Below are 21,035 nucleotides of genomic sequence, written 5' to 3' on the forward strand. Positions count from 1 at the left end.
CCCACCATGCATCTGGTGTCTGTAGAAAGCAGCCTGTAACACTTTGATGTGATTACCACCAAAGGCCACCTCTCCCATGCCATTTTGGGCGCATGATTGCCCACCGCAGAACCCCAGCTTGTTATTCATCCACAAATGCATGAGTGTGTTTTCTGAATGCTGAAATTCTTTTACCTCAGTCTTCAAGCTCACCTTATTCTTTCTGTATTCAAAGCCTCCTCACTTTAATATTATCTTCCAGCTTGGTTTCATTAGCAGATTTCATCAAATAACTCCAGATTTTTGTAAAAAAAAAAAAATAATGAGAATATTTAACAGATTAGTGCTCCCTCCATCCTGGTGTTTCCCTTTCAAAGTTCCTAGTTGTCATCTCCTCTTTAGCATAATCCATCTCTGCCTTTCAGAGCCTTTAGTCATCCCATCTTCTTCAACAGCATTAAAAATTGCCCACATGGCATGGCAAAGGAGGTGTCCTCTGCTCATGTCCAGAGAGGTGACATCTATGGTATTTCCCTCTGGAAGCTCGGTTTTCTAAATGAAGGTACCCGTTGAATGTGGCATACGTATATGTACCTTTTATAAAACCAAGTGGCATTTCTCCCCATTTATTTCTGTTTGGTTTCCCTTCAAATTTTGTTTTGAAGTCCTGCATACTATGGAGATAAAAGTCATGGTTCTTGTTTATCCAGAACACTTTCTTCTTCCCTTCAGCCCTTCTTCACTACAAGTCCAGATGCATGGTTCTGGTCACCCCAGCTTGGTTGAAAGTCAAAACTAGGCTTGAAAACTAAAAACTTGTGATTTCAGACTGCTATTTCTTTCAGACTCTGGGGATGTTTCCATTTTCCTCTAGGCTGAAGACTCTTATACCTCCAGCACTTGCTATGCTACATTAAAAGTTCTGTCACTTTGGGGGTTTGTTGTTTGGGTTTTTTTCCTCTGAAAGCTGTGGTGTAGTTCATCTTCAAGCCTTAGACTTCCAGCAGGAGTTAATTGATGGCAGTTGTGCAGACTGGGTTGTGCAGACTAGAGTGTCAGTGTTGACTCTTTAAAAAGTCCTCTGCACATCTGTCCAAGAGACCTGTCCGAGAGACCATCTTTCCTGCCTGGCAGCTCTGCGCCCACAGCTCCTCCCAAGCTGAGTACTGGGGCCAGTGTGTCTGTCCGCTCACTGGAGGACACATGCTGGGTCTCATTGATTATGAGCTACCTTGATGGTGTATTGACAAACACAGCAAACAGTGCAGAGTTGCCAAAATCATTATTTAATAATTCACTATATATGTGTCCTCTCTCGTGCACTTTATACCAGCCCAAACCAAATCAATGAACCATGTTTGGATCTGAAAGTGCTGTGTCTTTCCTGAATGACCTTAATGTTTTATGGTAGATACATTAGTCACTATGTACACTATGCTCATGGTAGTGAGTTGAAAACAAGTTTAATAACTCAGCCTACTAGGTATCTTACAAACCGTCAAGAAAACTTTATACAAGTTATATACAAGCTGAAGATAAAATATCACTCCCACCTACTAGTCTGTGTTATAAATTACAAGATTTCAAATACTTATATATTCTCTAGCAACTGTACAGATTGTCTACAAACTGTCAGAATAATATAGATATATGTACAAGTATATGCAAACAGGGTTAGCGTTACCTGCTTCTTCAACTCTGTGGGTAGGCTGTCAACAAGGTGTGAAATAAGATAACCTGTGTGATTTTAACCTCCATGTATGTACATAAATACATTTCTATATATACAGAAACACATAAAGACTAACAAGCCCATTCTAAAACTTGGAGCATAACCATATATAGTAAATCCTTCTTAAGGTATTTAAAAGTATTCTTCTGTCTTCATGCTCACCACTGCATCTGCATTCATCTTCTGTAAGTGACATTGTGTTTCTGGGGGATTTAGAAGATTAAATCTAAAATTTTGTTTCTGTTGGAATCTGTAGGAAATAAAAGGACATAAATGTCACTCTCTGTAAGGAATAGCCATGGTAGGTGCCCTCTGGTGAGCAGTATGTAAGAATTTGTTCCTCTAAAGCATCTGTGGGGGAAGGCTGGGGTCTGACATTTTCTCCTAATGGGGTTGCCGTGTGCTGGATACTGCCCTTTAAGTCCGTGATGAAAGACTGCATGTGTCCCTTTCTTGTTCCTGTCTTCAAACTCCCCTTCTGCCTGAGGCATTTAGATAAATGGGACTAATGATGACGTCTCTGCCACATGGATATTCTACTAGTGAGCTCATCATGGGGGAACTGTGGTGGACAGGCGAGGAGACCAGGTGAGAGGCTGGTGAGATGGCCTTTGCCCGCCTTCCCTCTGCAGAGTCTCAGTGCTCAAGGCAAGGCTTGTGAGCCGAGCCCCACACCTCCTACTCCTGTAAGGCTTTGCTTTAAGTCAGATCCCATCAATAAGTTGTCTGGATGCTTTTTGCCCTGGGCTGACACAAGAGCTCAGGGATGAATATGCTTTTGTTATCTGACCTAGCAGTTCCTGTGAGCAGCTTTTGGGGTTGTGTTTCCTACGGTTGGGGTGCTGCTACCGGAGATGGGAGTCTTACCGTGCACTCCCGGCTGCGCAGTCCATTGCTGGGGATGATGATATAGTCGTTGCTGCTACCCTTCTCCTGCAATGAACACAAGAAGTTGTGAGTTACTTCTTTTTATCTTTTTTTTCCTTTTTTTCACATTGAAGAAGGTCTTGCTTTTTAAATCTCTGGAACATGCCTGGGAAGTTGGCCTGGAAGGAAGGAAGCTCTCACTTGTCAGCTCTTTATGCCCCTGACCACATCTTTGGGGCACTACAGAAGAGCTGGGCCAGTTCAACTAAGTGGGATTAGGCAGTTTCCAGATGAGTAGCATTCTGGGTTTGGTTCTTTTAAACAGATTTAACATACGCGGGATCCATTCTTGCTCTTGATTTAAGAACACTCCCAGAAGGGCCACCACCAAATTTGTCTGTACTTACTTACCTGCACTGCTTTAGCACTCCATTTGAAAGTAGACAGTCCTGGGAAGCCTACATGCAAGCAGCACCAAGTCTGCCTTGCAAGAACCGCTGCAGCGTATCCAGCAGTCCCTGCCAGGTGGGTGACAGCAGAGGACTGCCGGTGGATGGGTCAGAACTTCACCCCACACCATGCTCTTCCCAAGGATGTGGCTGCAAGTGAAGTCCACGGCCTGGCCAGTCTCCGGTGGGAATTATTCACTTCTTTCACTAGTGTTTTGCCAGACACCTGGACCAGGGGTCACTCTTACTCTCCAAATTTATTGGAGACCAGCTGAGTTTTAATCATTAACTTCTTGAATATAAAGACAATGTAGAGCACATGTCTAGCTATGCAGGGCACTGCTGGGTGCCTGTGAGTAATGTAAAGGCACTAAAGTAGCAAAGATGAAAACTGTAGTGTTACCTCAGCGGGCTTTAATTTGGGAGAGCTGGCTATGTCCTTCTTCAGCAAAATGTGTAAAACCGCATCATGAATGGTAAGGAAAAACATGGATGGCTTAATCTCCTCATCAAAAAATGCACATCTCTCCAGTTTGTCCAGGAATCCCTCTGTGGGGGAACAAAATCAAAGCACAAAGTGACCTGCGGGCCTTGAGAGTTAAGAAATAGTGTATCCTGAGCATGTCCACTGAGCGAACACAGGAATTGCTGGTATGCTGCACTGTTTTATTTGAGCAGATGGGTTCCTCTTTACTGATGTGGAGAGGATGGGATATAAATGCCCATCAGTACTGCCCTGCTTGATGCCAGGCAAAAGGAAATTTGAGCGCTGTTTCTTATTTAATTCCTAACCCCAGACTGCCCAAGAGCCCAGAGCTGTACAGCAAATCAGTGGCCACAGGTGAAATGAGCCATCGTGCGTAGTCTCAGCCTGCTGGGGACAGCATGGAAAGGATGACACATCTGCTCAGCTGGATCTGTTTGCTGTCCAAGTCAGGAAGGTAAAACTGGGATGATCCTCCAGAGCCATGCTCAGTGGTGGACAGGGAAGGCAGCGGGACAAGGCATCTGTGGCGATGCTGACAGAAAGGCAAGTACTCACCATGTGCCCCTGCAACGTAAATGTCAATGTTGATCCGGATAAATTCTTTCAAAGTCTGTTAAACAGGAAAGAGGCACAATTCAGATACTGCTATTTTTGCTGATAACAACCGTTATGGTAATTTGCCACAGCAAACATACAAATCACTTTAAGATATGTAAGATCTATGATGGTAAGCAGCTCTAAAACTCTGCTGCACCTAGAGGCAGTATAGTCTCTTCACATGGCTGCAGACAGGGATGACCGATCCTTTTGAAAAGGGGTAATATTAAATACCTTTAGCCCACAGTGACAAAAGTGATCTTTCATAAATTGTATGGCTTTATTTTACCTACTTGACACAAGATGAAACTAAGACTCCAAAATCTTCTGGGGAGATTTTTATAACTGGGAATTTGAGCAGAACTACAGTTCCCAGTGACATGGCAGATGTTTAGTTCCTATGGGAATAGATTTACACACATTATGTGGCTCTAAATAGTTAACTTCAGGTACTACTGTTTGAAAGTGTTGTTCTTATTGCTATGTTCAAGGTCATCCTGGGAAGTGAGAACAGCAGCAGAAATGAAACTCCAATGCTCCAATTTCTAGCCCAGTGTTTAATGCCGTATTTCATATGTACATTTCTGTAAAGCTTCCCAAAATCTTACCAGTTGAAGAAAGAGTTCCACAGCCAACACTCTAATTCCAACAAAATCTAAATTGATTATTTAATCCATTTCCTAAACATTCTCTATGGAAAATGTACATTAAAATTCACATAAATTCAAAGGTTGCCACTGACTTTCCAGTCCATATAGGAATGCCTTTAAGAAGCAGGCTAGAAACACAGAATAGAATCACAGAATGGTTTGGGTTGGAAGGGACCTTTAAAGATCATCTAGTCCACCCCCCCTGCCATGGGCAGGGACACCTTCCACTAGAGCAGGTTGCTCAAAGCCCCGTCCAACCTGACCTTGAACACTTCCAGGGAGGGGACAGCCACAGCTTCTCTGGGCAACTTGTGCCAGTGCCTCACCACCCTCACAGTGAAGAATTTCTTCCTTATATCTAACCTAAATCTGCCCTCTTTCAGTTTAAACCCATTGCCCCTTGTCATGACACTACAGGCCTTGGTAAAAAGTCTCTTTCCATCTTTCTTATAAGCCCTTTAAGGCCATAATAAGGTCTCCCTGGAGCCTTCTCTACTCCAGGCTGAAGAACCTCAATTCTCTTAAGCCTTTTGTGATAGGAGAGGTGTTCCAGCCCACTGATCATTTTTGTGGCCCTCATCTAGACTCAATACAATGGGTCAATGTCTTTCCCGTTCTGAGGACTCCAGAGCTGGACACAGCACTCCAGGTGGGGTCTCACCAGAGCAGAGTAGAGGGGTAGAATCACCTCCCTTGACCTGCTGGCCATGTTTCTTCTGATGCAGACCAGGATACAATTGGCTTTCTGAGCTGCAAGCACACATTGCCAGCTCATGTCCAATTTTTCATCCACCAGTATCCCCAAGTCCTTCTCTTCAGGGCTGCTCTCAATCCATTCATCCCCCAGCCTGTACTGATACTGGGGATTGCCCTGACCCAGGTGCAGAACCTGGCATTTGGCCCTGTTGAACTTCATGAGATTCATATGGTCACTCCTCAAGCCTGTCAAGGTCCCTCTGTGTGCCATCCCTTTCCTCAAGCGTGTCTCTAAAGTGTAACTGCATTCCTGTATTTTTCTTTCATGTGATCACTGTTTGTCTTGTGAATTACAATTACCTTTTGGAGGACTCTCATGGCAGAATAATCAAGGAAGGACACTGAGGAGAAATCCAGAACAATGCTGTGGATGTCGACGCGGGGCACAGTGATGCCAGGGGGGAGGTCAGCACCCCAGTTGATCTGAATGGGCAAGTCTGTCATGTTGGTGGGCTGGTCCAGCTCCTCTATCCTGTTGTTGTCTAATTCTTCATCTGACTCATGTGTATGGTTAGTCATGCAAATCAAGCCTTTCTGTGTTGACAGAGAAAAGTGTCATAATTAAGACTTCTTTTTAAGACCCAGCCAGCATAGTATTGCATCTTATACAAGGGCGAGAATGGTGGCAATGCAAAGATCATGTATCCATAAAATGGAGCAGGACCCACCTGCACTTTAGACTAGAGAATGTTCTGTCTCTCCCTTGTCTGGAGGAATCTGGAAATATTTGGTTTCCTCTCATGAATCATTTAATCATCATCATAATCAGATAATGATGACTTTCTATTTTTCCTTGAAGTCAATTGTCAGATATGCTTTGATTCAGTAATTTTGGAAGAAGTCAACAAAAAGCATGCAGGATTTGGGTTGGGAGAAAACTATCTTTGTCCTACCATTAATACAGCGTGAACATTGCCTCTGTGGGATCTGACCCTGCCATTTGATGCCAAACAAAGCTTCAGTGGACACATACAAGCTCTGCCCATGGTAAAGCTGTAGGTCTCTAACTGTGAGAGATATTTAAAATCTTATTTTTGAAATGTGTTTATGCCATGAAGTGGCAACTTGGGGAATAGCATATCTAATTAGCACGGGAGGCTGTGAGGCACTTCTCTGCCACGTCAAGCCAGAGCTGGTTGCTTAATCCCACTGGGTGGAGTTGCCTTACATACAGGTGTCACTTGCAGCTCTCCTTTCTTCAGCATCTTTTTGATCTTCCTCAGAGCTTTATTGCGTTTCCTCAGGACTCTCAGTGGGCTGAAGCCAACCTGCAGAAACACCACTTTGAATAGCTAAAAAAACCCAAGCTAGTGACACCAGGGGAAGGACACAGCATCTCATGCAGCTTTTCTTTACATTCATGGTGAGCATAGTTTGGACTTGATCTTGCCTACTACTTTTCATCAACTCAAACAAGGGCTCTTTTTCTTGGTTGGAAAGATGCCTACAGGTATGGCTACAGATGGGGCAGCACCACCTCTACTAGCTTTAGGACACCAGCATGGACAGCATTATAGCAGTGACAATGCTGTAGCAAAGACCAGTAACTCCAGCAGGCTGGTACAGTGCTGGATAGCCCTGAGCATGTTCTACTCATCTTCATTATGACATGGCCACCCAGGCAACTGAGATTAGAGAGCTCACAGGTTGTATCTGCTGTGTGCCACCTGACTGCAGCATGTGTCATATACACATTGTTTTGTTTTCTTGAAGAAAACCAAAATTGATCATGCTGGCTGCATACGTCTCTTGAACCTTTTAGCTGGTTTTAACAAAATTAGACAATGGGTAAATTAGAATAATAAGGGTTACAAAAATACTAAATTCCTGCAAGTCTTCTGCCTCATCTATCTAGTGGGTGGAGGAGAGAGGTGTTAGAAATACCCGTATTTGTGAAGAGAGTGGTGTGAGCATCTGCACTCACAGAAAAAAACCTTCAGTCTCTTCTGAGGTGAAAGCCAAGCACATGGAGACCCAAACATGTCAGATTCTCTAGTTCCTCTGCCAGTTTCAGTCCTTCATGTGAAGAATGAACTACTCATTACCAATGCTCAGGGTAGCCAGTGCTTATCAACTTCTCCATAAGAGTAGTAGGAAGGGGAGGTTATGGGTGCATGTTCGGCTCAGTCTAGGGATGGTGGGAGTGTCTGGCACGGTGAGGGCTCAGGGGTCCTGGCTTTCCATGCTGATTATGGAAAGACTGTCTGTCTTCACCCAGTTTGTCATGGAAGAGATTAAGACCTCTTTGATAGTGTGATTTCATTCAGCTTTTCTTCTGACTGTTGTGGTTACACTCTTTGGGGCAAGATGAGTAAACTAACATTTATTTGGTGTAAATAAATAAATGCTAATAAAATAAAATAATGTCCCTTTATATTATCATCTATGTTTGCACTACTTTCTTCTAAAGGACTTAAAATATGTGTATACATTGTTAAGGTTCAGCATGAGTCAAGCTGTTCTCTTTCTCAGAGGTGTGTATGTACATGTGGGATTACAGTAGTGACCACAATATTTGAATAATTCCTTAAAAATTTGTCTTTGAACTGTGGTCTGACTACATACATAGTAATTATTGGGAAATTGTATTCATCTTAATCTGTCATGCAATTCATATGTTCAGAACAACAGCCCCAGACACTTACCGCAGTGATGAGTTTCTCTCTGAAGAACTCAATATTAGCGAAGAAGATAGGAGATGAGCATCTGAAAATCTTCACTCCTTCTGGCTCATAGATCTGTACAATGAAGCAAAAGTGTCAGTAACAATGTCTTCTACAGAAACACAAATGCAGCAGATAATAAAAGAAACATGACATTTCTTACATCGGTGTAATCCTTCCTGTTTCTGTAGATGTTACTTCTCCCAACATTAGCCAAAACAGTGCAGCTTGGACTGTGAACAAACACACACACACAATTATTTGTACCCCATACTGAAACCTGGCAGAAGGGAAGGAGCAGAGAAAGCTCTGCTGCAGTGGGGACCCCACATCCAAGGGTTTACCCCTGTAAAGTATTTTTCCATACAAGGTTTCTGGACAGTCTGAGGAATGGGGCTGTTGGCCTTCTCTGTACAGGGAGAGTTAATTTATAACAGGAGGCCCTGAGATATCTTATCATTGTGCCCAACAAGTACTCACAACTGGGAGCGGATCACCACAGTCAGCAGCTGGAACGCCACGGCAGTTGCTAGTCCAATATCCAGGCCAAGAAAAATGGCAGCTAAGAAAGTCACCACCCATATAACCTGTAACGAGCAGGTGGATGTCAGCAGTTATGAGTGTGTCAAGGACCTGGGTCATGACCCCAGGGTGGGAGCAGCAACAGATCTCAGATCTGGTCCAGGCTGTCCATCTGCCTTTGATGAGGGGTTTTCTTGTAAACAGGGACAGACTCACTGGCTAGCACCAGGAGGTGTTTCTAGGGATGACAATCTCTATACAATAAAGGCTTAGAATAATAGAGGTGTGGATCTTCTATAGGTGGTTCACTAAATGCTCAGTAAAAATCCAGCAGAAAGGCAAGGTTACAAGTAAATCAGTATCCTGGTAAAGCTGAGAGTTGTAAATGTGCAAATGTAGGTGCTGTGAATGTATGTGACTGATGATAAGCACAAATAACTAGATAATACTGAATACTTTTAACCACAGATCTCAAAGCATTTTCATGTGGTAAATAACTGTTTGGTAGCTGGGAAAACTGAGGTCTGGAACCATTTAGGAACACAGGGAACCCACCAAAGAAAAGAACCTAAATTTTCTGAGTGTTAGAGGTTAAGTCCTGCCCTCCAGACACGAGCTTCACCATTTGGAGTAAACCCTTCAAGCCCTGGTTGACATTTGTTTTTTGCCGTGTAACTTCCATCTAACATGATGCATGAGTGTGAGAAAATGTCCCTGAATGCACAGCCAATGCAGTAGGTATTTAGACATTTTCTATAACTGTCTTCTATATTTGACTTTACATAATGAACTGTATTTTAATAGAGTTTGATGAAATGGATAAAAATGAAGTTAGGAGAGAGAATTGACTCAAAACAGGTGGGATAAAGAGGAAAACAAGAGCAAGAGGTATACAAGTAAAAAAGGCTTGCCAGTATTGTACTTTCCATTTAGTGAAGGCAGGTATAAAAAAAAAAAAGATAGCCTGTAAGCAAATTTGCATAATAGATGACTTTTCCAGAGTGCTTCATTCCTGAATGCTTGTGGAACTTAACTTACACAGTCATACTTGTCCTTTCTCCATAGGATCCCTACTTCCTTGAACTGCATGAGCATTCCTTTCAAGTTGCCAAGAGCCAAAGATGCAAGGACTGACTGTTAAAAAGACCAAAATACAAGTCAACTTTTAAAGCAAGCAAAGCAAATGTTGAACATTAAGTCTTAAAAGATCATACAAATAGGGCCAAAGTGCAGCTGAAAGGCCAGGGAACTCCTTCCAGTGTATCACTACTGCTGGAAACTCCCTAGCCATGGTGCAGCTCAGGTGTCTGACTTGAGGCTGCAAATCTCACTTATTTTTGGCACCTAAAAGCTGCTGCTGTGATGTTTAGTGTTTGGGCACTTACATTCCCTTTGAAGGACTAGATGTAGTGGTCTTCTCTGTCATGATATGAGAAGAAGAACCAAGCTTTGCAAAACCTTGTTTGACTCCCACTGAAGCCAATGAACACTCCCCGTGACTCCTAGAGGAGCCTTGTCTTTGGTAAGCAGGAGGAAGCACTAGGTGAAACCAGTGAATACCTTTTGTAATGGTGCCAGGAGAAACCCAATGGCCAAGATCACAATCAAGACGATGACAGCTGAGATAATACCAGCAATCTGCATGAGAGAACAATTCCACTATGAATAAGTGCTTGCAGGCATTATGGTCAGCTAGGAAAACAGAGACCTTTCTTGCATTAAATGCCGACATGATCTGTTTTCTTCTATACCTGTGTTTTGCCTCCTGTGCTCTCCTGCACACCTGATCTTGACAGAGCAGTGCTAGAGGCAAATCCTTTGAATGATCCGCCAACTATATTACCCAGACCAAAAGCAATTAGTTCCTGAAATAAAAACAAAAGACATTGTTCTTAAAAGCTGGTTCATGACAGTCATTCCCAAGACAAAGCATTCCTAAAATTAATTATTTCTCATTGACAAATGCACTGTATTGATTTCTGTGTTATTCACCTACCTGGTTGCTGTCTACTGGATAGTCATGTTTGATGGAATACACTTTAGCCACGGAGAAGGCTACTGCAAACCCAACGATTGCGATGGAAATGCTGTCGCCGATGCACTTTTGGAAGACACCTACATCAGGTGCAACAGGTGCTTGAAATCTGAAAGACAAAAAACTCTACTCATTAAGGGTATGCCTAAGGAAACTAGTTGTCAAGCAAGTGAGCAAGGCAGGGGTCCAGCTCATACTGAGCATTTCTGAGAGATGCAACACAGAATTGTGGGTCTGAACCCTATAAAACTTTGGGGAATTCTTAATTGGGACAGGGACTCCGTTTATCCACACTTGGCTCAGTTTGTGTCTCAGCAGGTTCTCATTTACTTGGCCAGGACCAACCACAGCTTATTTTGTCTGAAGTGCATGCACAGTTCTGCCTTCTAGTTAGGCACGGATGCAAGATCTGACAGGATGCTGACGTCCTTGTGCAGGCAATTTGGACACAGATGGATTTCACTTAATTACGACCAAAAAAAAATATCCCTGTGTGATTCATTGTAGCACTTTAGACAGATAAACAAATATTTACTAAGTCAGGTAATATTGACTAGTCTCTCAGGCTATCTATGCTTTAGCTTTACCATTTCCTGCTCCTTTGACCAGGGTCTTTTGCAGATCCTAGGGAGAATTCCTCTCTAGGCTTTTTTTTTTCTTTCTTTCTTTTTTTCAGTGAACTGAAATTGGAAGAATGGAGACTCTTGAGCAGAAGTAGCTGTTCCTCTGCAAACTTCACCCACTAACACCCCTGGGGCTACAAGAGGCAATTGAGAGCACCACAGTGAGTAAATGATTGCAGTTTGCTGTCACAGTATATGTCTTCCTCCCTCTTTCTAACTTAATGTGTGCCTATTAATTCTTTATGCCAAAATTGTGGCATAGCTGGATGTACTCTATATACGGATATATACTCTGTATGTGGATATATACTCTCTATATGGATATGCTCTTGGAGCAGCAGACATTGAGGCCTCCAGAGGATAATGGTGCCTGAGGAGATGCTGGGGGCCAGTCATGGGACCAGGCAGGAGAACTGTGCAGTGTCCTGGTGGCTTCCCAGGGCTGCTGGTGGCTGCTGAACCATGTGTGTACTTCAAGGGAAATGGAGGGGTTCAGGAGTGAGTAGCTCAGTAAAAAAGGACGAGCATCAACCTCCTGCTCAACAGCTGTCTTACAAAATGCAACATGCAATTATTTCATGTTGCAGTGTATTCTTTGTCACATAGGAGATGTGCTCCAGTGAGTAACTTTTACCTAAAGTGTGTCCTCATATTGTTGAGAGCAAATTGTTTATTCACCTACTGAAGGAAGATGAAGCAAATTATTTTAATCAGAAACACAGCTGAACTGATTTAACACTCAATTATTTAACACACAAACTAGAGAGATCGCCTCTGGTGAATTTTAAGTAAATCACTTACCCTTCCTCTAGTTTTCCGACGACAGCTACATTAAATTTTTCTTCAAAGTTAACAAAATAGGAAATCAGTGCTGCTAAGACTGTCTGAAAGATAATAAAACCCACCTCCATTAGGCACATTCAAGCAAGAGTGTGAAGAAGCTATTAAAAACCATTCCCTTCCCTCTCCCACACACCTTCCAGTCTCAACACTAGTGCAGAATTATGCCCCAGGTCTGCACATCCCTTGCTGTTCAGATGTCATTCCTGAACCACCTTACAGGTATGGGTTTACACTCATAAATCACACAGAGTATATCAGGATATCTCACTAACAACAGAGAACATCCCACCCAATAAACCAGGTGTTTTCTAACAAAGTGCTGTAATAACTCTGGGTGAAAACAAGTGCTACTTGTGTCTACAGCAACATTCTCCAGGACTTCAGGAGCTTGCTGCCCTTGTGAGGCTTCCCTGACCCCACTGCTGCTTGGGAGGGGCAAAACCCTCTGCTGCTGGAGGGAAAAACTGTTTTGTGTTTGGCCACGGATGGCCAGAGGACTTCAGTGGCTGCTTGCAGGTGTGGTGCAGAGGGGCCCCAGCTGTGGGACTGCAGCTGGCTGGTGTCAGAGCCAGTTTCATCCAAGGAAAAAATTCATAGTTTATAATGTCTTACTCACTACAGATGTGTTCAGTTATGAACAGCTAAGTAGAGGTAAAACATCTCACAATAGTTTATGAACACTGTCAATTTTTCCTTATAGCTGAAAAGATAACCTATCATTTAATGTGGAACAGGAGAAGAAATAGTTAAAACGCTGCTTCCTGTGTCACTATAGTGATAGAGCAATTGCAAAATCAAAGAGAAATGATCATTACCATAAGGAGTTCGATCGGGATGGGAGTTGGTAACTTTGCTTTGTATCGATCATTCACTTCTTTCACCACAAACACGATAAGCAAGACAACTAGGGATGTGACAAGGTCAGCGATGTTTGTTTTTGTGATCTGGCTGAAAACACTCTCCAGAGTCTGCAAAGTCAGGAAGAAATATGTTTTTTTTTAGAAATAGTAGTGCCCTGGAACAGTCTCACTATCCCTTCCAGAAGAGCTGTATCTGAATTTCTCTAAGGATTACGGTTGTTGGGATTTATTCCCTGTGGCATGATGTGGATTGCAAGCCCCAGTGAATGTGCATGTGCATAACCCAAACGACTAAAGCATCTGTGAAACACCCTTTCCACTGGCTCTCCTCCCAGAAACACCCTCTCCTCCTGGCCTCCCCTGAGGGAGGGTTGGAGCAACACACACATGCACAATAGGAAACGCGCACGTGGAATTACTGAGCAGGTCCCCCTCTTTGCTCCTCCCTTCCTCCTTTCTCATCCAACAGCCCTCACAGAGTCATACCCAAATTAAATAATATATAATATCAGTCCAGTAAAAATGAATAATTAAATGATTGAAGCAAAGTTGAACACTTAATTAAAATATGGCAGGACACAATAGAAAATATTATTTAATTAGCCCAATAGGGTGTAACTTGCTGTTTGGTAATAAATTTAAAGATTGGTCATATAGTAATAACACATCTCTTATATTTTTCTCTTGTGTTTCCTCCTGCTTGGCTGTTTTTATGCTGAGTTCCATTATTACTGCCTTGTGATACACAGTCAGATATACATCACAGGTTTCAATAGCATTAGCAAATAATGAACACTTAGCACTTACATAGACGATACCAAATGGTTTATTAAATCCAGGGACAGGTAGCTGGAGCATGAATTTCAGCTGAGATACCAAAACATGGATAGCCGCAGCAGTCGTGAAACCGCTGATTAATGATTGTGATAGATAAATAACTATGAATCCAAACTGGAGAATTCCCAGAAGCAACTGAAATGCAAAATGACCACACGTCAGTGGGATTCATTCATGCTTTTAAGCAGTCTCTACAACAAAGAGAACCATATTTAATGGAAACAAAGATTTTCACCTAATCCCATACATCCAGGGATTAAGGAATTTACTGTCAGCAGACTCGCAATAAAAATTGAGATTTAGCAACAGGGGGCATAAGACTACTAACAGCAATTGTTAGAGCAGTTAAAACCTATTCTTTTTATTTTATAGCTAAAATAAACCTCTTTAGTCTTAGTGTTTTCAGTACCCATATTTTCACATGGTACCAGTGTTTCATGAAGCACAAACATGATATGTTTGTTATATGTTTGTCATAGGTTACAAAGGAACTGTAGGATTTCTATATTAGGAAGTAATGAGAAACGGGGTTTTTTTTGAAAAGACAAATCCAAATACTTTGCTATTATGAGACAGAGGTTTTATTGCCCTTGGTGTGTCTTCATCATTCACATTACTTTCACAGCTACTTTTTTCCTATCCAGCAGATTGTTTTTTGCTGTAGGTGGGGTCCAGCTGTGTGGACTGTAGGCTCATATCTGGGTAAAACCAGGGATTTCACAGCATGGATCAGTGCCTGGTCCCTGAAGGGGGGCAGATGTCTCCTAATCAGTGAGCCAAGGTCAGTTACATGGAAAGGGGAAGAGAATTACTTTGGTGAGTACACCAGCAGAGGAAGGTCAGTCCACTATCCATCTATTCATATACATGCATATAGAAGTGTGCAGGCACACACACATATGTTTACCAACCTGAAAAACCCCAGAAAGGAAGGTTACAGATGCAGCCACCATCACCCTCTCTTCATTTATTGCTGAGATATTAGTGGAAGTGCCATTTCCAGCACTGTCATCTGGGACCAGCCTGGTGACGGCTCCTCCCACCATCAGGCTCAGGACAGGGAAGGGACCTGAGCAGCACAGGGCATTCGTTAGAGACCTGAAGGGACAGCACATACTTCTTCACCAGTGAGGAGAGTGGTTGGTGTGCATGAACTTACCCACTGAGATATGTCTGGATGTGCCAAAGATAAAATAGACCAGGTTGGGGAAAAATGCTGCATACAGTCCATAACTGGGGGGGACATTCACCAGCAAAGCAAAGGCGAGACCTGTAAGGACAGAGTCCCGGAGAAGGTGATGTGTGTTACAGGCTGCAGCCAGCTGTCCCTTTGGACCTGGCCTAGCAGGCTGTGTCAGAGCACACGTTTCCCAGAGGTACCTTGCAGGACAGCCACGAGCCCTGTGTTGATGCCAGAGACAATGTCACTCAGGATCCACTCCCTGAAGCGGTATGCTGGCAGCCATGAGATGATGGGAAACAAACCCAAGGCAATTTTTTTAACCCTTTGTGGGGAGCAGCTGTAAAGACACAAGAGGACAGAGCTGTTGGTGAAGAGCTTGGCTGAGTCACAGCCTCTTCAGAGAGAAAATGAAGGGGTAAAGATTCAAGTTCAGGCTGCCAGAGGTCAAAATCTCACACAGACACAGCCCTGATCAACCTGCTCTGCCAGCTGTGCTTCAAGGAGGACCCAGTGGTCTCCAGAACTCCCTTCCAACCAAAATTTTCATAGAATCATAGAATGTTTTGGGTTGGAAGGGACCTTTAAATGCCATCTAATCCAACCCCCTGCAATGACCAGGGACATCTTCAACTAGATCAGGTTGCTCAGAGCCCCATCCAACCTGACCTTGAATGTTTCCAAGGATGTGGCATTCACCACCTCTCTGGGCAACCTGTTCCAATGTCTCATAACCCTCACTGTAAAAAATTTCTTTCTTATATTTAGTCTGAATCTACCCTCTTTTTGTTTAAAACTGTTACCCTTTGTCCTATCACAACAGGCTCGACTAAAAAGTTTGTCCCCATCTTTATTTAAGCCCCCTTTAAGTATTGAAAGGCCACAATAAGGTATCCCCAAAGTCTGTGCTACCAAGGTCACTGCTGTCCAGGAAAAGAGAACCTGCCTGGGATACAACTTTAGGAACTGTAGGAAGACTTTTAAGAGTAATAGCAACTAAAGTTCTTTAGAAAAATCTGACATTGCATTTGGAGTTTTATTTGCTTTGTTGGAATCTGAGATGAAAGTTGTCAGGATAAAGTTCATGCTGTCTGAGAGCAGCAGCTCGGGCTGTTTCTTAGATCCATATTTAAAAAAAAAAATCTCCTTACCGAAAGTATATTTTCAGGTGATCCCAAAAGTTTTTATGGTATCTGCGCAATTTCTCATGCTCTTCATTGAACAAATTCTCTGAGTACACAGGTCTGGCTACAACATAGTGGTTGCCCACAGGTTCAACCATTTCTCCTGAAATGTCAGGCGTGGATGGTGACTTGTGTGTGCTTCTCTTTGGCCTTAGTCACTTAAAAACCTGAAATGAAGAACGGGATTAGCTCCTTATGTACTGTGGAGTAGGTAGCCATAGCATAGATGAGTGAACTCCAAACTGAGCATTACCACCTCTGAAGATCAAAAGAGACATGGCTGAGACACCCATTTCACTTTGCTGAGGTGATCTCCTGCCCTCCTCCTCCTCCCACTGCAGGGAAATGTTTCACTGGAGCATGAAGTATTTCTTTCTAAAGATGCAGCCAAAAAGCGGACAAGATTGATTTTGATTTAATTTATCTCCAAGTCAGCTGTCTTCAACCAAAAACTGCCTCCTTCAAGGGAGACTAATATCTTATAGAACAAAGAAGTGAATCGCAGATGGTTTCTCTTTGTGACACTGCCAGAAGGGCTGAGAGCTCACTGGAACCCACCAAACCAAGGGGAAAGGCAGAGCCAAGGCAGTGCTTGGCCATCCTCTCTTGCACTCGGAGACAGAGCTGAATCTTTCAGCTTGGGACTGTGTGACAAGGAGGTTAGGCTCAGTAGTAAAAAAGCATGATATTTCTACTTGTTAAGTTTTTTGTAAGATTTGTTAGGTTGTTACAGGTTGTCTGGAATGCTTCTCCTCTGTTTCATGTTCACAAACAGTTGTTGCAATGTCTGACCTAAATACTATTTTCTGCCTTGTCCCAACCCCCATTTGCATGTTTGTGCTGAATAGACCAGAAATGACGCCTGAAGCCCACATTACACATGAGAAGATTCAAGATCCATTTCAGTTGATACCACTGGGTATTTTGCAGCAATTAGTTGATGCCATCACTGTGCTGCTTGCTGTGCTGTTATGTTTCTTTCTGTGCCTCACATTCTTCCCACATTAAATTCACCTAAATAAATGTACTATCTAAAAACATTTCTCTCTGCTGTAGCCACCATTAAATATTTAATACAGTACTAGTCCTAGACAGGAGCCATGGAACTTGCTTTTGGTAGCTGCAGTTGGACTGGATGATCATTGTAGGACCCTTCCAACTGGAACTAATCTATTCTATCCTATTCTATTTTCTTGTGACTCGGAGATGAAGATGTACTGTAGGAAACAAAAAGTCTTTTGTGACATTGATAATAGAGCATTTTTTTGTTTGTTTTCTAGTGCAAATGCTCCCTGGCACCTTAGTCTTTGGTGGTGGTCTTGTGACAGATGCCCGGCCAACACTAGTTCCTCACCCAGGTCTATTGCCTGACTCATGCTGAAATAGCCTACATGCATTTCTAATTCAGACTTGTGCGTACTCAATATTTGGAGATATCACAGGACAGGTTTGAAAGTGGCACAAAGAAATTTGCATAGTTATGAACAGATGGAAAGGTTTTTATCTATGGCAATTTTGGCATTAAAATGTGAGTCCCATCCTGAAACTTTGCTACAGCTCAGGGCCTGTCATTGACCTATTTGAAGTGATTTCATTTTATTTTCTTTCTAATTTATTCTGGGGAAATTCATGGATGTGTAGAAGTCCAAATAATGTCAGGTGAACCTCTTAGATATGCTGGTTTTGTTGATATTTTTCCACAAAGGATTCACTATTTTGGCAATGGGTTAAACATTTTTACTATTTGTTTTAACATAAACAAATTAGATCTGTAATATTTTCCAAACACTGGCAGGTAATTATTCTAACAGAATAGTACTCAAAATCTAAGCTCATTCAAAACCCTGATCCAAAGACAGTTAAAATCATACTCCAATCCTGTAATTGTACACTACCATCCCTCCCTCTGTTGGGATCAGAGCTCCAAACCTGAGGCTGCTGAAATTTAAATTAAAAACTTGGTTAATTTAGTTCTTTCTCTGATAAATCTCTGTGTACTTAGATTTGCAGGAAGAAGTTTTATCTATTAAAGATTTTAGAATTACTCTATTTCCTAGTGTGAGTATCAGTCTTTTAGACTTCACATCACAGAGAGTAATATTGCTGGAAGTCCTGTTGAATAGTTTTGTTCATTACATTATAGGGCACAAGATGTATTATTTGTACCCTTTGAAATGTTCATAAGCCATAAAAATAGAAGTGCGTGGGTTATTCTTTAATTTCAGATTTTCCCCAGTGCTGCAGCTGCTGTAACTTTTGTGAATACTTTAGTTCTCATCCTGCCCCTTGCACAGGCTTTGTTCTTTCCTCGGGCCAAATTTAATGCCCCAATCTCAGGGAATGTACAATATGCCTCTTTATAACTCTCTGAATTTCCTTTGGTTTATTAGTGCTGGTCTTGTTGAAGATGTATTTTGTGTGTGCTTTTCCCTCCTGATAGGAACCCCAATTTACCGACTCACCTCTGGGCTAGCTTTGGGACAATGACTTAGAGTTGCAGAAGGAGACCTGGAGCCTTGCCCCAAGGGTCTTGTCAAGCTGAACCATGTGAGCATGAGTCTGCTTTAAAGACTGTGGTGGATGTGGCATTACTCAAGTTAAGTTTAACCAAGCCAGCCTGAGCATCTGAAGTGCAGTGTAAAGTGCCTTCGATCTGTTTCCTGACAGGTAAATGAGACCATAGGGTGTGGCACCTTGCTGCAGCTAGATGACCACTACTGCTAGTCACCCGCTAATTGAGCTTTTCTTGTATCGTTCCCTCTTCCACAGGCTGTCAGCAGCTGTCAGGTACTGACTTCAGTCAGTATTGCCTTCCTCTTGCTCACTTTCATTTTCTTCCCATATATGTTTAGAAAGATAGGATGCCCTCTGCATAGGGAGGGTATTTTGGCTGTTGGCACCATTACTTATTTTAGATGTTTTAAAGAAAATGGGGATATTGTGATGAGTACCAACATAGTGGAGACCAATATCCTCCACAAATCCCCTAAAAGAGAGGTCCATACTCCAGTAACCCCCACTGTTTTTCCAGAGTGCTCACTTCATTAAATCCTTGGACTCCTTGTGGAATATGACCAACTAGCACAATTCTTCTGATGACTTCTATAATGTGTCCACCCACACTTGGGAAACAGGAGCATAGATCAAACGTACACTGCATACCTATCTAGTGGTAACAACTTTCGCTCGTTGACCAAGACTAGGTCTGAACTGAAACCCCAGAGATAACATTCTGGTTCAGTTTTATTCCATATAGCTCTGATGGCCAGCAATTAACACTCATTAAATTAAATTCCATATAGCTCTCATGGCCAGCAATTAACAGCATTACCATCTCTCACATGTAAAAAACTCCAACTCCACAGCTAATCCTTCACATCCGTGAACCTTTGGTAATGCATATTTTGTTGTGTGTCATTTTGTTGAGGAGATTAACAAAGGGATACTTTATTACCTTTATTATTTTATCTTAAATATTGACTAAGAAGTACACAAAAATCTGGTAACTTTAATTGAATAATTAAATATCAACATGCTTCACCCCACTTTTCAATCTGTACATACATACTCACAAACTCTGCTTCTCTGCAATATAAACATTTGAAAAATGCAAACAAATTCCACAAGAGAAACTTTTACATTTTACAAGAAATACAACACATGATTAGAAGCATTTCATTTATAAGCATTACTTCACATATCCCATATCCAGACTGGCAAGTCAAAATTGTACCTGATATGTCTTCCAGGAAGCTCTTCATAAGAAACCACACCAAGATTTTATGGAAAAAGATATCCGTGAAATTTTCAGAGGCAGTGCAGGTATCTTGTGCTGTTCTTCATTTCAGAAACTCCCTAAATACTGGCAGCACTTTAATAACTAACTTCAGTTAACTTTTACAATAAAAGGAAGATTTCACTGTGGCCTTGACCATTGAGCCTATCCTCAGGAGGGATGATAAGAGTAATTTCTTAAAGTTCTCTGTGATATTGCTTAACTTTGTTTGGTGAACTGTTTCTGATTGGTCTGCAGAGACTAATATGGGAAAATAGAGATGAATAAGAAGTACTGTCTGTTGCAATCCTGTGCTGTGCATCTGCCAGGTTTCTGTTGAGCATGGTAGGAAGTGGTGACCGGAGCTCAGCTATGGCACCCTTCGTTTCTGAGGGAGTGTGAACCAGTGGTAAGGGAGATGGAGCTGCTGGGCATGCCAGCTCTGAGTGAACCTTCCTCCAAAGCACATTTAAGGGACCCTACATTGTCTTTCCAGAAACATTTCCTGAATGCTCAGATCATTGCCAAAAATAGCCTTTTCAGGGATTTCCAAAGGCCAGCTGTGACTTGGTTGAGCTGACAGCTGTAGCATTCCATGACACAGTGGAAAGGTGCAGACCTTTCAGCTGAGTGTCGGCTGAGTGTCAGGGCACAAACATGGCATAGGCAGGTTGGACTGTCCAGCAGGATCCTGCTCCCCTCCACTGCCTATAGAGGAACCGAGGGAAATAATCCTCCCTAGGCCAAAGTGAGCCTTTGTAAACATTTCCTTGAGATACCTAAAACCACCTAAGGAGATAGCTAAAATAATAGTATTTTGATGCCTCGGGCTGCAACTTCAGTTACAGGTGCCTGTGTTCAGGTGTTCTGTGTTCAGGAGAGCAGTAAACCTTTAGCACTGAGGTGCTGAGAACACTACAGCATTGAAGTTCCCTGATGAAAACTCTCCTTATGACCCTTTCCTTAGGTCATGCTGCCATGAATACCTAGAAACAC

The 21,035-nt window shown here is 42.4% G+C and overlaps 1 protein-coding gene across 1 annotated transcript; it reads right to left on the reverse strand.

Annotated features, from left to right (window-relative positions):
- Nucleotides 1–1,372: 1,372 nt before the first annotated feature.
- Nucleotides 1,373–16,362, reverse strand: SLC26A3 (solute carrier family 26 member 3). The gene is made up of 20 exons (XM_074869325.1): nucleotides 16,232–16,362; nucleotides 15,281–15,420; nucleotides 15,060–15,170; nucleotides 14,812–14,969; nucleotides 13,871–14,035; nucleotides 13,019–13,171; nucleotides 12,162–12,244; nucleotides 10,699–10,846; nucleotides 10,454–10,567; nucleotides 10,263–10,340; nucleotides 9,741–9,836; nucleotides 8,661–8,767; nucleotides 8,344–8,413; nucleotides 8,163–8,255; nucleotides 6,690–6,785; nucleotides 5,818–6,051; nucleotides 4,070–4,124; nucleotides 3,431–3,576; nucleotides 2,579–2,644; nucleotides 1,373–1,961 (listed from the first exon to the last, which is right to left on the reverse strand). The coding sequence occupies exons 1-20, from the start codon at nucleotides 16,360–16,362 to the stop codon at nucleotides 1,938–1,940; spliced, it is 2,268 nt and encodes a 755-aa protein (XP_074725426.1). The 3' UTR covers nucleotides 1,373–1,937.
- Between the last annotated feature and the right edge of the window lie 4,673 nt (nucleotides 16,363–21,035).

This window comes from Strix uralensis, chromosome 5 (assembly GCF_047716275.1).
Source record: "Strix uralensis isolate ZFMK-TIS-50842 chromosome 5, bStrUra1, whole genome shotgun sequence".
Lineage (NCBI taxonomy): Eukaryota > Metazoa > Chordata > Aves > Strigiformes > Strigidae > Strix > Strix uralensis.

Excerpts from the sequence above, each read along its gene's own strand:
- SLC26A3 (XM_074869325.1), bottom strand. The coding sequence starts at position 16,362 with ATGGTTGAACCTGTGGGCAACCACTATGTTGTAGCCAGACCTGTGTAC. Across the intron at positions 10,341-10,453 it reads GCACAGGAGGCAAAACACAG|ATTGCTGGTATTATCTCAGC; the intron begins GTATAGAAGAAA and ends TCTCTCATGCAG. Across the intron at positions 1,962-2,578 it reads TGCGCAGCCGGGAGTGCACG|ATTCCAACAGAAACAAAATT; the intron begins GTAAGACTCCCA and ends TATTTCCTACAG.